This window comes from Microtus ochrogaster, chromosome 6 (genome assembly GCF_000317375.1).
Source record: "Microtus ochrogaster isolate Prairie Vole_2 chromosome 6, MicOch1.0, whole genome shotgun sequence".
NCBI classification, from domain to species: domain Eukaryota; kingdom Metazoa; phylum Chordata; class Mammalia; order Rodentia; family Cricetidae; genus Microtus; species Microtus ochrogaster.
Window position 1 is genome coordinate 58038258 of NC_022013.1, and position 16450 is coordinate 58054707.

Below are 16450 nucleotides of genomic sequence, written 5' to 3' on the forward strand. Positions count from 1 at the left end.
CAATTCTAACACAGCCTCAGTGGTCTCACCTAAAAAACCCAAAAATGGGGTGTGTGTGTGTGTGTGTGTGTGTGTGTGTGTGTGTGTGTGTGTGTGTGTGTGTAGTGTGGAAAGGAGGCTGGCTATGAGGCTAGTGTGTGAGGGGGCTGTGGGCTGCTTCAGGCTTGCCTCCTTACTGGAAGGCCTCTGCTCTCAGGACCTCCATCCTACCTGGCAGGCTCGCCTGGGCCACAGTCCAGAGGCCTTCTGCCTCTCCTCCGGTTTCAGCGTCAGTATTACTGGACTCTCCCAGCTAAGGTGGGGACACTGAGAGCAGAGGACCCTTGGGAAGAGAACAGAGGACAGTCTGAAACTATTCTGGGGGTGGCTATGCTGGCGATTCCTGGAATTCCCAGGCCCCTGGAGCACGGTGTCTTGAGCTGTTCTCGGCAGCGCCTATCAGCGCTGACAGGCCAAGCTGTTTATAGCCCTGTTGAAGGTCAGGCAACCATCTAGCTAGCTACCCAGCAGCGAAGATAAGAAACTGTCCTAGCTGGAGACTGCATTCTTAGAGGCGCATCTCTCCAGATCCTCCTGTGACTCAGACTCACCTCTGACCCCTCGAAGGCCCTGACGGCAGCAGACCAGAGGCCCACTAGGTCCTAGGAGGGGCCCTTGTAGGTCCCTAAACCAGAACACGAGGCAAGGGCAATTCTATGGGCAGAGAGGAAAGGGGACAGATGCTGGGTGGAGGCTATGAGAACAGCAGATACGAGAAGTATGTAGGCACCAGGGACAGAGCAGGGGGAAATCCCCCAGCTGTGACGATCCTCCAGTCCTTACTTCCAGGCTTCCATTCCCAAACACAGCTTCTCCACTCTGCTGGAACCAGATTCCTGCTTTCATGGGAACTACTTTTGGGAAGCATGAAGCAGATTTTTCAGGGCTAAGTACACACAAGAACACTGCCAATTTGTTAGAGAAGCAGAAGAGGAACAGTGTTGGAACCTGGGGAAAGAGAGGAAGACCTGCAAAACACACACACACACACACACACACACAGCGGGGGTGGGTGTCTGAGTGTGTGAGGGATGGGATGCAGAGGAGTGGGTACTGTGGCACAGAGGGGAAAGAGTTAAAACGAGAACTTTTGGGACAAGCAAAGCAGGGCGTAGCAGAGTCTGGCTTATTTATACGCCAGAGTTGGAATAGAAGCTGAAGCCACTAAGAGACAGAAGTTTCCAGAAAAAGGGCAAGAGCTGGAGCAAGACCCCAGTGGAGGCCAGATGGGAAAAGAGCCATCCTGGCACGTGGTAGTTGAATCCCACAGAGTTAAAATACACTTAGGACTTCAAGGGGAGTCCCTGCCAGACTTCAGAGAAGGGCTGGGAAGGTTCCACTCCTTCTGGGCCTGTTACCTGCCCTTAGCCAGCCCCACCACACCTGGCAAGTCGCACAGAGAATGAGGGAAAGGTCTGTGTGCTTCTAAATATGGGGAGGGATGTTAGAGAGTTCTGTAGAGCCCAGCGACCCCAGAGAGGCTGCCGGCTGTCCTCTCCACTTCCAGAGAGCTAGCGGGTCAGGAGGTCATGGCACGGGAACTTTCAGACCCTGCATGGCACTTTCTTTCCCTGGAACCCTGGACAGAATCCCTGCAACTCTGCCACGCCCTTCTAGGAATAGCAGGCTCGCTCAGGACTAGTCATTGGGGCTGACCCCCTGCCTTCCACCTTAGGTCAACTCTGTCTTGCTTCTCATGGAACCCTGGGGTACAGCCATACTGGTCACATACCTGCTGTCCCCCAGTGTTATCCTTGACTTTTCTGTAGCTTTTAGGGAGAAGGGGGTTGGGACCAGAACTCAAACCCCTTGAAGTGGAGATTCCACCAAAACCTTCTCAGCTCGGCAGCATCCTTACATCACACCCTATTTAATGACGTAATCCTCAGAACGTGTTGGAGAAGAAGGCCTTGCCCTGTGCTCTGCACACTCACCGGATTGTGTGACGTTTCAAGCAAAGCTGCCTTAAGCTGATTGTCCACACACTTTCCTCTGTTGCCTTCCTCCTAGGCATGGCAGTGGCCATAACGTCAGCTTCCCTTGTGCTGCCTCTGGAGAACGGGTTGCCCCTTGCTAATCAGATATGTCCTGTTGGTCACTATGCACTCATTGTCCTTGCCTGGTGGACACATCTGAGGGTCTAGAAATGGAATATTCTGGGCGCAAGGTGGGCAGTGTTTAAGAAGACACCCTGGACTTCAGAGGCTGTTGAAGCAGTTGGCAAGGGAGGGCCCTTTGAGTCTTGTCATGACCCACGTGGTATAGAACAGTGCTTCTGGGACCAGTAACGTGGTGTGGCGTTCCCTAGGGTCATGGGCCAGCAACCATGGGCCGAGTGGCTAATTCTGGCCCAGTTCATCCTTGGTGCCCCACCTTGCGGCCTTTCTAGGCTCTCCTTAGTGTTCAGATCCACAGTGGAACGTGATTGTTGGCTTCGAACAATGGAAAAACTAGGTAGAAACGAAACACCCATCCAGAGAGGACTTTAAATGCTCAGAAAGGTATAGGAAGGCCTTTTATTTTGGAAGAAAATATCTCCAAGACTGTGTGTGCTCTGAGTCTTTTCTGAGAGGAAGCTAACAGAAAAAGGAGGCTGTAAAGTTAGAGGAGAGATTTGCTGAAACCTTTTCATGAGCCCTGGGCCCTAGGCAATAGTCCGACAGTGCGGGTCCCCTCCCCCAGCCTGCTGAGGCTGCTCCTGTGCTGGAGGGAAGGGATCTTTGGTCCTTGGCTGTCTTTGGCATCCCTGCCTCCACCTGGCCTTCTTCTCTAAGGACACTGGAGCAGAAAAGAACATCTCTGTATATGCGACTACCCCACCCCCCACTTGAGGGACTCTGGGCCCTGCTTAGGGCAGCCAAAGGCCAGGCCAGCTGAGCCCTGATGGGCAGACACAGATGCAGGGAGAGCGACGCCAGGGACAGGGGGATCCAGCTTGGTGGCTCCCTCTGGAATGTTTGGCTACTGACCAGGCCCCTGGAACAAGGATTACCCCCCAGCCCACGCCTGAGGATATCAGGGCCAGGTACTGGGAAGGATAAGTACAAGTTGGCCATGCCCTAGGGAGAAATATGTCACCAGGCAGCTCTAAAGATATGGCATTCCTGATGGCCTGCAGCTGGCACTGGCTGATCAGGCCCAGCCTCCCTTGGATGTCATTCTGTTGCCCTTGCTTATACTTTCATCGTGATCTGAGCACTGCTGGCAGCGTCCCTTCTGGCTTTGAAGTTCAGCCCTTCTGTGTGGGATTGGTAGCTGCTCCTCTGTACCCTCCCCCCAAACTATTTGCTGCCTGGAACAAGTCCTCCTCTATAGATAGTTAGAAGCATTGGGGGAATCCTTCTGTAGAGATGTCCTGCGATGGAAAGAGAGCATTTTAGGGGATGACATACCACAGAGCAGCTTTACTAGGAGATATCTTTCCCTGGGGATGTCCTGCCACAGGGTAGCCAGTTCTGGGATGCGGGCAGTCCACTAGGAGAGCAGGGCACTGGAATCTTTACCCTGGGTGTTTCCATGTCTTTGAAGGGCTCCTACAGATGGCTTGACAGATGGAGAGTGGGGAAAGTGATGTGGGATAAAGAGAAAGTGGGGATGTTATGGCTGGACAGTGATGATGAGAATTGGGAGTTCACATTTTTTTCATCTTAAAGATTGCTATAGTGAATTGTTAGAGATAGCGCAGCCTCGCATAGAAAGGCAGGAGGACAGGTGTACTTTCTGCATAGCAGCAAGAGGCCTCTTGTCTAGAAAAATATCTTGGTTTTTCCCTTGTTCTCTCTCTCTTTCCCTCTCCTCTCTCTCTTTCTCTCCTTTCTCTCCCCCCTCCCGTGTGTGTGTGTGTGTGTGTGTGTGTGTGTGTGTGTGTGTGTGTGTGTGTGTGTGTGTGTGTAGACAAGAAGAAAACTTGGGTATTGTACCTCAGAAGTCGTTCACCTTGGTTTTTGAGACTGGGTCTCTCGTTGTCCTGGGGCTCGCCTACTCAGATAGGCTGGCTGGTCATCAAGTCCTGGGGAAGTCTCTGCCTTCCCAGAACCGGGATCACAAGTGTACACTGACACCTGTTTTTTGGTTGTGTGTCAGGGCTCTAACTCGGGTCTTTATGCTTATGCAGTGAACATTGAACAGCCTGAGCCACCTCCCCTGCCTCTCTCAGTACTTTTCACCTCTGCATTTAAGACAGCAACATGGACTCCCTGTGGGGATGGGATTGGAGATAAGGATGCTTCTACGATGCCCCTCTGGCATCTGGAGAGTGGGCTTTGCAAATCAGATGTGCTCACTTGGCCATCGTACTTCTTGCCTGCCAATTTGAGGTCCAGAAGGGGAATGTTCTGGGCACAAGGTGGGCAGTGTTTGAGAAGACACCTGGAGTGGGGTGCAGTGGCACACGCCTTTAATCCCAGCACTTGGGAGGCAGAGGCACGTGGATCTTGATGAGTTTGAGGCTAGCCTGGTCTACGATGTGAGTTTCAGGACAGTTGAGGTTTTACAGAGAAATCTTGTCCCAGGGAGAAAAAAAGAAAGAAAGAAGACACCAGGAACATCAAAAGTTTGTGAGCAGCAGTTGGCAAGGGAGGGCCCTTTCAGTGTTGTGGTCATGACCCCCAGGGTGTAGGACCAGCTCTGGGACCAGTGGCATGATTATAACAAAATGGTTTATTTTCTAAGCACAGTGACTGCAGGGCACCTTGATTTGTACACAGTTCCCTTTAAGGAACCTGGCAGGAGGCTTCCATCTGTGTGGGCAGAGACCCACACAGGCTTGGCACACAGAACACAGGACTGTCCCTCAGGTCATCTGTGATTGCCTTCTAGGATGGTTTCCAGACCTTAACCCAAATCCAGATGCTGATAGTATTAATGGCTAGTCTTACTCCCGCATCATAGCCAGGAAGGTGGGTAGGATGTCGCCAGAGATGCCGAGAGAACTAGCAGGTAGGCACATCAGAGGACAAAGCTCAGAGATCCAGCCATCTGGGCAATGGAGGGGGTGCTCAGAGCCTCCTCTTTCCTGTGATGTCATTGATGATAAGGCCTGTGTCACATGCACATGGCATCATAGAGGGACTTCCTACTGTCACAGGATCAGCTCCTAAAATACATTTATGCATAAGTACCACACACTAACAGATAGTTCCACTCTGCTTGCCTTCTCAATCAGTAACCATTTATAATGGAAAAAAAAATGAACAGGTTCATGTGATATTCTCAGGGACTGAGACATCCCATTGGGAGTCATAGAAACTGAGGCTAATCTCCTATAGTAACATCTCATGAGCTATGCTTCAGAGCAGGGCTGCTAATGTCCCTATGGCCGTTCCATTAAACCACTACAAATTCTGTCACTGGACCTTCTGGAAGTTTACATCTCAGATGATATCACCGTGGAAGGGTCACCACAGAACTCAAAGTACTGCAACTAAGGGGCCACCACACAAAATTTGGTATCATGTATGATGCCCGCAAAAGTTCAGTGTGAGCCACCATAGCTTCCCAAGTAATAGAGGATGTAACTTTCCCAACATCCCGTGAAGTGTCTTCAGATTGGAGTCTCAATGGCATCCTGTGTGGTCAAAGATGGAGTCTCTAGACAAATATTTTTGGTGGACAGTGGGGCACAGGAATTAGGAACTAGCTTCATAATTATGTTTTTCCTTCCAGAGGTATGCAGGTAGCCAAAGAGCCATAAGCCTGCCACACTTCACGGCCTGCCCGGTTCTCACCCAAACAGGGCTGAAGGCTCTGATGGTTTTCTGTGCACCTGTCCCCAGTTAGCATAAAGCACCTGGTGCTTGGATGCTTTTGTGAGGGGGCATTTACGCTGCACTTTGGTCTGACAATGACTGGGGGCAGGGAGGTGCTAAGTCTTACCCTCATCTCTATGGCTTTGCGGGGTGCAGGGCTAATAGGTTAATTGGTATACTTCCCAACCATCAATGGCCTAGTGCAGAGGTAATGCAATTCCTCATTTAGAAACCCTGACATACCATCTCTGCTCCTGGTAGTGACTCTGGGGTCCAGGCCCCTTCCTGTCAGCCACTTAGCTGTACTTCTCTTGAGCATGTGCATTTAGTCAGTCAACAAGCACCATGCAGGATTCTATGATGGTTGCTGGGGAAAGACCTGGCGGTGGTATGTGTTCCTTCCACCAATATTCCACTGGTCAAAGCTGGTCCCTTGGTGGCTGTCAAAAAGTCCTAGTGGTAGCCATGTGAGGAAGAGGAAGCAGTCTTGGTGAGCAGCCAGTGCCAGCCATTGGGAATCAATGGCAGGATGGGTATCAGCTGGATACTACAGGCGATCCTTCCCTGACTCCCCTTCTTCTGCTGTTTTAAACAGATCACTCCCGGCAGCAAGGCGGCCCAGTCCCAGCTCAGCCAAGGCGACCTTGTGGTGGCCATTGATGGCGTCAACACGGACACCATGACCCACCTGGAGGCCCAGAACAAGATCAAATCCGCCAGTTACAACCTGAGCCTCACCCTGCAGAAGTAGGTGGAAGCCCTCCAGAGGAGGGGATGCAGCTTTGGTGTGGGCATGTGATGGGGATGAAAGAGAAATCGTCTTCAGCATTTGCACAATCTAACCCTGTGCGGCAGAATCATATGGGAAGGAGGGGCTGAAGTGATGGTCAAGCTGTTGTTGCCTCCCTTTACGGAAGTGCTGAGTCAGAGAGCATGGCCACAGTGCCACAGGTACAGGGAGGACTGAGCCCGGAAGGCCTGTGTCCTCCATCCTCAGGAAGCCCTACCCTCACCCCATGCAGAAGAGGCCTGTGGGTGCTGACAAGAATATTCCCGGGGCTATGACTCCTTACCCTGCTCAAGCCCAGGAACTCCCTTAGGCTTGACATGTACTCAGGCACTGTGACTCCACTGTCCAGCTCTGGGTCTCCCCCAGGAGCTCTTCACCAGGTGCAAATGTCCTCACTGGGTCTCGTTTCTGGTTTCTCTAGGTCCAAGCGTCCTATTGCCATCTCCACAACGGCACCTCCTATCCAGTCTCCACTGCCAGTGATTCCTCACCAGAAGGTAGGTGCTTGGCCATGGTTCCTGAAGTGTAACCTTGCCTGCCTGCCCTTGGCGCTGTCGACCCTCCTGAGAAGTGTTTGAGCCCCCTTACCTATGACACATCAAGTTGTGGAGATGCCTATCTGGGCCCAAGATACCATCCCAGGTCCAGCAGCCGTTCTGAGAAGAAACCGGTTTGGAAAACAATGTGCTGAGAAGAGGGCCAGCATTCTAGCTAAACAGCAGACAGGTGTCTGTCTCGAGGTCTCTGACCCTCACTGTCTGGGGACAGAGACTTGAGTTGCTGTTAGAGGGGCCCCAGCTTGAGCCAGTCACTCCAGGAGGCACCCCAGGTGTGAAGAGACCTTACCAGCCCTCAGGGTTTCTCCTGGGCACAGATTCTTCCGGTTGCTAAGTGTCTATCCATCCCTCACAGCTACAGACCCCTCTGTACATTAGGAAAGCTGGTTATAATCTCAGAGGCTAGCACAGAAGTGGAGGGGCCGCAAAGCCCTGGCCCCAGATCTAACCACTAGATCCAGAGTCCTTTCCAAACCCTCTTTAAAGTATCTGAACCCTGTGGGCCTAAGGGCCCAAAGTAAACTTGGGAAGGCTGGTCCAAGGGCCCAACCTAAACTTGGGAAGGTTGGTCCAAGGGCCCCATCTAAACGTGGGAAGGCCTACCCATAGCTCCTCCACCCAGGTAGACTGACTCCAGTCTTTCTGATGGGAAGACTGGACAGCAGATGAGATAGGAAGAAGAGGCTCACGGTAGTGGTGGAGGGGGATCATGGACTGGGGAGCTGGACAGAGGGCTGCTGGGAGAAACTGCTAGGGTAGACAAAGATGGTCGAGTAGTCCAGTTGCTTCCTTAGGTTCCCCTCTGTACCTCCACCCCAAAAGTCAGTCAGCCCTGGCTATGAAGGGTCAGTGAATCAGGAGGCTTGTCTGTACTCACGGGGTACCCATTCAAAGGGAAAGGGGGTCAATAGACAGGAGAGTGGTACCTTACTCTCTCTTGAGCCCCACATCCTCAGGGGCAGACTTGGCTTTCTGCGAGGGACTTTGCGTTCTGTTCAGATGGATGCCAGCCCCCAGACCAGGACCCCTAGGCTTCCCCCCTCCTCTCCTCTTGCAAAGGGCCTTCCTTTCCAGTGCTCTGTCTAGGTGCTTCACGCAGCAGGCAGCAGGTCACAGGCTGTGGGAGGTGGGTGACAGGTGCTCACCCTAACATGTCTGTTTCAGATGCACACAGAAGCACAGCCATGCGTGGCCTCTAACCGCTATCTTCTCTCTCCCTGCATGGTGCTGCCCTATGCCAGGACCCTGCTCTGGACACGAACGGCAGCCTGGCGACTCCCAGCCCCAGCCCTGAGGCGAGGGCCAGCCCAGGCAACCTGGGCACCCTGGATTTCGGGGACACCTTTAGCTCTTCCTTCTCCCAGACCTCTGTCTGCACCCCACACATGGAGGCCCCGGAATCTGTCCTTTTTCAGGGCAGCCCAATGGCCAAAGCCAGCCCAGAGGGTGTACAGGGCTCAGTCAGCCCCAAAGTTCTGCCAGGCCCTAGCCAACCGAGGCAATATAACAACCCCATTGGCCTGTACTCAGCAGAGACACTGAGGGAGATGGCTCAGATGTATCAGATGGGCCTCCGAGGGAAGGCCTCAGGTGCTGGACTCCTTGGAGGGTAGGTAAAGGGCATCCTGCTGTCTGGTATGGAGGCACTTGGGTCATCGGTGCTCACTACCACAGTCTGGTCAGGTGGTCAGGGGGAGGATAGGCCTCAACACAGGCAGCCTCGCACCCATGAGGTAGAACCAGCCAAGATCAACACCAGCAGGGATCCTACTGATGTTTGTTGTCAGCCAGGCATATTGCCGCTGCCAGGCATATTGCCGCTGCCAGGAAAACCACTCTGGAGTGACGTGTCAGGTTTTTGCAGAAATAGAAACTGAGGCTCAGAAAAGGTTAAGTTGCATGCAGGACACTCTAACTGCCCAGATAGTCACCCCAGGCAACACCCCATCCCATGAGACGAAAATACCTACTGCCTTTGGGAACTAAAGTTCTAAAAGAGAGACTAGTCCCCACACCCCTGGGTGTCTATGGCAGAAACAGGGAAGCGTTAGAGTTAAGAAAGAAAGTTCTCAGCTGGGTGGTGGTGGTTCATACCTTTAATTCCAGCACTCAGGAGGTAGAGGCAGGCAGATCTCTGAGTTGGAGGCCAGCCTGGTCTACTGAGTGAGTTTCAGGACAGCCAGGACTACACAGAGAGACCCTGTCTCAAAAAAAAAAAGGCGGAGGGGGGAGGAGAAAGCAATTTCTCTAATGATGAGGGTGATCTAGGAAGGCTACGCGAAGGAAGCAGAGCCGGACGTACCCATGGAGAGACTGGGCAATGGTACGAGGGGAGGAGGCTTGCAAGACTGACCCAGGCTAGAGTGGACAACAAGGAAGCAGACCTCTGAGAAGAAAGAGATTATGGGAAACAACCCACTCGGGTCCCCACAGTTTAGCTAGTAAGACTTCATGGGAGCAGGGGTTGAAGGAACATGGAGCCAGGTCACTGGAAGGATAGAAAGGAGGGATCCATGTGTGAACTTGTATCAGCTGCCAGGCTCTCTCCCCTCCTGTCTCACAGTGGCTACATTACTGCCCTGTGCAATGAACGTACTCATCTTTAGGTGCTAAAGGCACAGCCAGCTGAGTTAAGGCGTTCACTGTGGACCAGTGTCTCGGCGAGAGAAATCTCGTGGTTGTCTGCAGTTAACGGGAGGATGAAGAAGGGCATTTGTCACACACTGCACGTACTCATGGCCTAGACTCTCCTGGCTGACAGGCGCGTCTGTGTCTACTAGACCAAAATGCTCTGGTTTCTCAACTTCCCCAGCTCCTTCTGGAATCTGAGCAAGGCCAGTCTCTAGCACACCATTGCTTCCCCAAGCCAAGGCTTTCCCAGCAAGAAAGCAGAAAATTATAGAAAGGCAGAATAAAGATGGCCTCCTTTTCCTTCTCTGATGGGTAGGTCTTCCTGGTCCCTTCTGGACCCACCCCAGGCAAGAAAGTTGCCTCCTGGTTGACTAGAATCCCCAGAAAGCCCACTGATAGTTGTGGCAATGTCTCCCTGGCTGAGCTGACTCTGAGTTGGGAACTGTCTCTTTTTTATTAATTACTTTACTTTATGTGTATGGGTGTTTCACCTGCATGCATATCTAAGAGACTGACTGATCCTCTAGGACTGGAGTTTCAGATTGTTGTGAGCTGCCAGGTAGGTGCTGGGTATTGAACCAAAATCCTCTGGAAGAGCAGTCAGTGCTCTTAACCGCTTAGCCATCTCTCCAGCCCCATAGGAACATCAGAGGTGGACATTGATTTCCTTCATCTTAACAAGTCAGATATAGAGTGAAATTGACCCCAGGTCACACAGTCAGTAAGAGACAGACAGAACTAGTGGTCTGCCTGATTCCATCTTGATTTGAGATGGAACCGGGAAAGCTAAGCGGTCAGGAGCCCTGTCCTGGCCCCTGGACTCCCAGGTGCCAGTCCTTTGATGCAGATGCTGTCCAGAACCTACTTGGCAAATGTAGAAATTATCACTTGGTAATTGGAGAAGTGGGAGCCAACAGCATCTTCAGTGGGAAAGTGGACCAGAGGAGGAAGTGACATTGGTAATTCATTCAAAGTAAAGGCTGCTACAGTGTTGCAGTGTGGGCAGAAAGAGCTGGGACCTCGGCTGCCCTGAGGCTCACACTTTGCTAAGTGTCTCACGGCTTGAAAGCAACAAATGGGCAGTTCTCCGTGCCCATCTTCTGCATGTGTCCTGTGCTGAAGGCTTAGACTCTACTTACAACTACTTGGCTTTACCCAGTCGCAAGGTGGAAACTTTCACTTCCTTCTTTTTTATACTTTTTTTATTTTTACGAGGGAGGGTTTTTGTCTGTATGTATGTGTGTCTGTGCACCACCAGAAGAAGGTGTCAGATACCTAGCATTGGAGTTACAGATGGTCGTCAGCTGCCACTCAGGTGCTGAAAATTAAACCTGGGACCTCTGGAAGAGTAGCTGCTGCTCTTATCCCTGGAGCTGTCTTCTCCAGTGCCCCTACTTCCTTCTTATGAACTGAACTGAGATGGTGAAACTTGTCCAGAGTCGTAATGTTGAGAAGAGTCAAGGTTAAGAATTGACCCCTGTTCTGTCACGCTCCAAAAGGAAGCCCCTTCCTTACTCTCCTCTGAGCTTGAGCACTTTGTGGTGTGATTCTTTTTTTTTTTTAATATTTATTTATTTATTATGTATACAATATTCTGTCTGTGTGTATGCCTGAAGGCCAGAAGAGAGCGCCAGACCTCTTTACAGATGGTTGTGAGCCACCATGTGGTTGCTGGGAATTGAACTCAGGACCTTTGGAAGAGCAGGCAATGCTCTTAACCACTGAGCCATCTCTCCAGCCCTGTGGTGTGATTCTTGACTACTGGATTTCTGGGGAGTCATGGAGGGGGACCAGTGGAAAACAAGGACAGAAAGGCCTGAACAACCCGCAGGCTCCACTCCTCACCTGAAAGGCAGAGCAAGGACCCCCAGCAGGCTTTGTATCCCTGGTGCCTCCTCCTGGGGCCTGAGTCCTGGCTCCTCTCTGAGCAGTGTGTGCTGCAGGCATCCAAGTATTGGGATGGAGCAAGAACCTAGCAGGGGGTATTAGTGCCAAAGAAGGAGTTGGCTGTTGCTCAAGGCAGAAGCAACCCCCACCCAGTCAGATCAACGCTGCCCTCTGCAGGGGACACTGGGCTGGCTGGTCATCACCAGAGCTGACCCTGCAGTTGTCAGTATTGGCCAAACATGGCAAAGACATGGCAAAGCTAAGCTGGCCTTTTCCTAATATAGATGCACTTGTGGCTATTTTGGAACCTGGGAGGACAGAAGGAATTTTATCAGCTCGGGGACAGTAAGGGACCTGGGCCTGTGCAGATAACACCATGGACTCTCTGGGGTGGGAAGTTCTTGGCTTCCCAGAGCCCTGGTTGTGGGGTGACCAGGGTCAGGCTATCTGGGGTTAAGGGTCCCTCTTCCAGAGTTTGTAGTGGACAGATCTAGGGAAGCAGATGTGTATGGAGACAATGTCACCCCCCTCCCCACTCTCTCATCTTTAGTGTCAGACAGGGCCACAAGATCTGCTACCATAAGCAGTCTACATTTAAAAAAAAAGCATCATACTGAGAATGCTTCCCCAAAGGAACTCATATTCCTAAAGGCTCATTGTCCTAGCGGAGTGAGGACAGGGTCCCTCTGTGCTGTCTATGCTAGGTGGCCCCTGCTGGGGGCTTTCCTGCACAAGCCTTGGACATGGCTTCTTTTGGGCCTCCTCCGGCCTCACTGCTGGCCCACAAGGCCTTTGGAGCAGTCACTGGGGACTGCATCAACCTCCTATTCCCTGTACCACGAGGAGTGACCAGGGATGCCTGTCTGTCCTTGGGAGAGAGACTAGGGACCAGGAGCCATGGGTAACCCTGCTGCACATACAACAGCCCTGCAATGCTTCCTTGGGGGCATGAATGCCCTTGTTGCCCCATGAACAGAGCTACGCTGTGGCTTTTCATATTTTGGGGCATCTCGCCAGAAGGAACTGGGAGCCTCAAGCCTTCTTGAAGTAGCCACAGCAGTCAGGTCTCTGTCTCAGCTTTCTCTCCAGGGTCTACAGTCAGGCTCTACCTATGGGATCCATGGATCTGCATGTAGTCTTGAGTCCGACAAGAAATTCCTTCCCCTTGGCAAATCAGGAAGTGCTGGACTCACCATAAAGGGAGGTCCTAGAACCCAAACCGGTGGTTCTAGAGACCCCGATTCCTGACTTTGTGCTCTCTCCTTCCTCGCTTCTTACTCCTTGCAGACTGAGGCCTTGCTCCGGCCTCCTTCACGACCATTCTGAAGATGGTCCCTACATTCACACTTCCCCGGTCGAGGCCTCACTCTGACTGTTCCATCTTCTTTGCTTTCTCTCTCCTTCCAGGTGGTAGCCAATTCTCCAGCCAAGTTAGTATCCAAGGACAGCATGTGTATGTCCCTGTGTGCCTTTCCAGCATGCAGCTGCCTTCCGTTGGGTGTGGATGGCGTGTGCCTGTTGGCATGGGTACCTATGTGCATGTGTGAGTGGGGGTGCATTGTGCCCTGGATGTGCCTGCACGGGTATTTGCTGGAGTGTGGAGGGAAGCCATTTCACACTTCAGCAGCTTGAGGCTTGCAGGTTAATTCAGGTGTGTGGGGTGCTGCGCTCTCACTGGCCTGTGTGGCTCTGAAGACTTTTCTGTCCCAGTGGGACCCCTGAGAAGGACTCGGTGTGATTTTATCCCTGCTTGGGGATGGCACCTACCTGTTGAAGGGAAGAACTTGGATGGGTAGAGACTGGCAAGCTACAGCGTGCTGGACTTGGGGGCCTGGGCAGCCCGAACCATCCTCCAAGGAAGAAGCACATGCATGGAAGGATCTGGAAGAACGGAGTCCCAGGCCACAGAGGAATGACTGGCAGGATAAGCCCCTTCATGAAGGAACGTTGCTCAGAACCTCAGCATCTCCAAGCGTGCCAGTGTGACCGCTTTTTGCCTTTGGAACAGTCTAGACTCTGCTTGGGCTGCTGCCTCTTCTGTCACATGGCCCAGCTTCTGTCTTCTCCCCAAGTCCCGCTCCCCTAACCCCGCTTGTGTCTGCTTCTCCATCCCGCTGTGAGTGACGAGAATGCTGACCCTAGGGGGGAGTCGGGCTGCAGGGAAGCCTGATGGGAGTGGGAGAGCCCATTCAGGTGGACATGAAAATCTCCTGCAAGGGTCTTGGGAGGTGCCAAAAATTCTCCTGGGCACACCCAGGCAGCCCACAGTGGGGAACTTGGGGAACTTGCTTGGGTCAAGACCTCAGCTTTGGGAGATCTCTCTCCACATTCCCACCAGCACCCTGGCCTTGACTTCCCATGTAACCATCGCCTGTTGCCCTCTCTCTTCCCCTTCCCTCTTCCTCCCTCCCTTTCCTGCCTGCCCTCCTCAGCGCCGACTACCAGGAACGCTTCAATCCCAACGCCCTGAAGGACTCAGCCCTGTCCACCCACAAGCCCATTGAGGTGAAGGGTTTGGGCGGCAAGGCTACCATTATCCACGCACAGTACAACACCCCAATCAGCATGTACTCACAGGATGCCATCATGGACGCCATCGCTGGGCAGGCCCAGGCCCAGGGCAGTGACTTCAGTGGGTAAGCGCCTCCCAACATCACATGACTATGGAGGCTACCAAAACTAGCAGGACCAGCTTTCTTCTCTCACCTAGCACCTCCCGGGTTCAGACCCCTGGAGGGGATGGACCAGCCTTCACCAGGGACTTCCAGAATGTGATGCCTTTTCTCTCTTCAGAGTCTGCCCTGCGTTCGGCTGTAGGAGAAATGGCAAAATGTAGAACGTTGTGCTTCCTCAAAGGGATTGTCAGACTCAGTTTCCCAGGCTTTATGAGAGGTGCTGGCTAGAGACTTTGGGGGTGCTTCCGCTCCAGCTTCAGCAGAGCACGGAAGCCTCCCCGCACCTCTCATAACTAAAGCCGTACTGGGGAAGTGGAGGAAAGTGTCTTATTCTAGTGATGAGCATCAATCCAGCACTTGGTGCGTTTGTTATTGGGAGAAGCCTTAGGTCAGCTATCCAAGGTGCCATTGGCCGTCAACCTCTCTCTCTCTCTCTCTCCTCCTCTTTGCCCCAGGAAGCCTGGCTTCAGAGCAGTAGGGTTTAAAATGACCTTGGCGCCTGGGATTGGTCTATTAGCTTGGTTGGGTAACTTGAGGGTGGACTAGCGACAGAGTTGGTAGAAGCTCGGACGAAACTGGTACTATTCAAGTATTAACAGATGAGCCATTCTCTCCTGTCTTGTCCTCATACCCATTTCTGTCTCATCCTTGTCTCTTTCTCTGTATCTCTCCTCTCCTCTCTGTATCTCTGTCTTTTTTCTGTCTTCCTCTCTATTGTTTCTTGCTTTTATCTGTCTCTCTCATCTGTTTTCTTACACACACACACACACACACACACACGAATGCATGCACACGCACACACAGGGATATAGGGGGGTAGGGGGGCAGGTCATTAGTTTTTTCTGCTGGGGAATGTCACAGTGCAGAGCTTACCTCTCTAGGCAACATATTATCATCCCTGGATCAGAGATTCTCAGAAATTCAGGAGAAAAAAAGTCTATGGGAACATTAAACCTTTTTCTGAAACTATAAGAACAGATACTATTTGAGGGACACATAAATGTCCCAGGCATTTCTTATGGGACAAGGACAAGTGCTTGTGACCATGGTGTACTTACAGAGGCCAGAGGATAAGGTTACATACATGTCCTGAGCTCCTGAGAACCTGACTTCGGCTCAGAGAGGCACTACTCCCTGTCGACCACCAGGGGGCAGAGGTTGTCCATTTTGCTGTCACTAGTCCAAAACCTGCAGAGTTTAGGACTGCAGGCATCCCTTTGCAGACACCTGAACTGTGCTGATTTATTTAAATCGTTAATTCAAAGAAAAAAAAGTAACCATGCAATTCTTTTTAAAACAACCATTAGGTCATGAGTACCCAGTAAAACAAGTCTGCCTGACTAAGCCCAAAAGCCTATGGGATGCCCTGTTAACCTTTGTTTGTCACGTGGTCTTTGGCAAGCCCTTAAAAGTACACCGACACCAAAGGACAGTCAAACGGGAAATAATGGATCAACTGTTCAGTACACTGTATTTTCTGCACAGTGGGAAAACGTCTACTGTTTGATTTTATTATCAGGGCGCCTGTGATTTGGAGACTAGGGTGCTCAGATAGCGAATCTAGCTGTCTCCCACCTGTTCCCTTCCCTTCTTCCCCGCTCCTCTTCGTTTGCTAGTGTGCCTGGAAAGGATCGACCTTTCCCGTTCCTTTTAACATGAGCGCGCTGCGCTGACGCTGCTATGGCGCAGTGAGGAACCCTCCTGGCCATGACGTGTTCCGTTTCTGCTGTTAATCTCCACGGTTCTTTCCTCACTGACAGTTTTCTTTTTCTCTCTCTCTCTCTCTCTTCTCCCTTCGCCCACCCAACTCCCCTAACTTCTTTCTGGTCCTAACCCTGCTCTCTTGCGTGCGCTGCCCCTCTGCTATCCCATGATGGACACGCACTCGCGGCTGGGTTACCTTCTGCTTGGCAGGGCGTCGCCGCTGGCGTAAGTAGACCCGCAGTGTCCGTCTTGTCGTCTGTCTGGTTGCAGGATGGTGTGTGGGTCTGGTGGGGTGTGTTTGAGGACAGTGGTCAGCCCATGCGCTCTGTCCACCTTGTCCCTCACGCCCACCTGTCAGCCACTGACATCCTCTGCAGCCCGCGCAGGCAGATGCTTGTCTTTTGGAGTTCACCCGTGTCA

General features: G+C 52.1%; 1 protein-coding gene across 10 annotated transcripts in view; it reads left to right on the forward strand.

The window, feature by feature from the left end:
- The window catches only part of Ldb3 (LIM domain binding 3), a 58693-nt gene that overhangs the window by 3309 nt on the left and 38934 nt on the right, over positions 1 to 16450 (forward strand). For 3 of the 10 annotated variants that reach the window (XM_013346807.2, XM_013346808.2, XM_026779952.1), the window contains exons 2-6: positions 6382 to 6533; positions 6998 to 7073; positions 13059 to 13081; positions 14084 to 14287; positions 16241 to 16255. In XM_013346807.2, coding sequence (XP_013202261.1) covers positions 6382 to 6533; positions 6998 to 7073; positions 13059 to 13081; positions 14084 to 14287; positions 16241 to 16255 — 470 coding nt within the window. Of the gene's footprint in view, positions 1 to 6381; positions 6534 to 6997; positions 7074 to 8374; positions 8743 to 13058; positions 13082 to 14083; positions 14288 to 16240; positions 16256 to 16450 lie in introns of all 10 variants that reach the window. The other 7 variants (XM_026779949.1, XM_026779950.1, XM_026779951.1 and 4 more) reach the window with 3 other exon arrangements.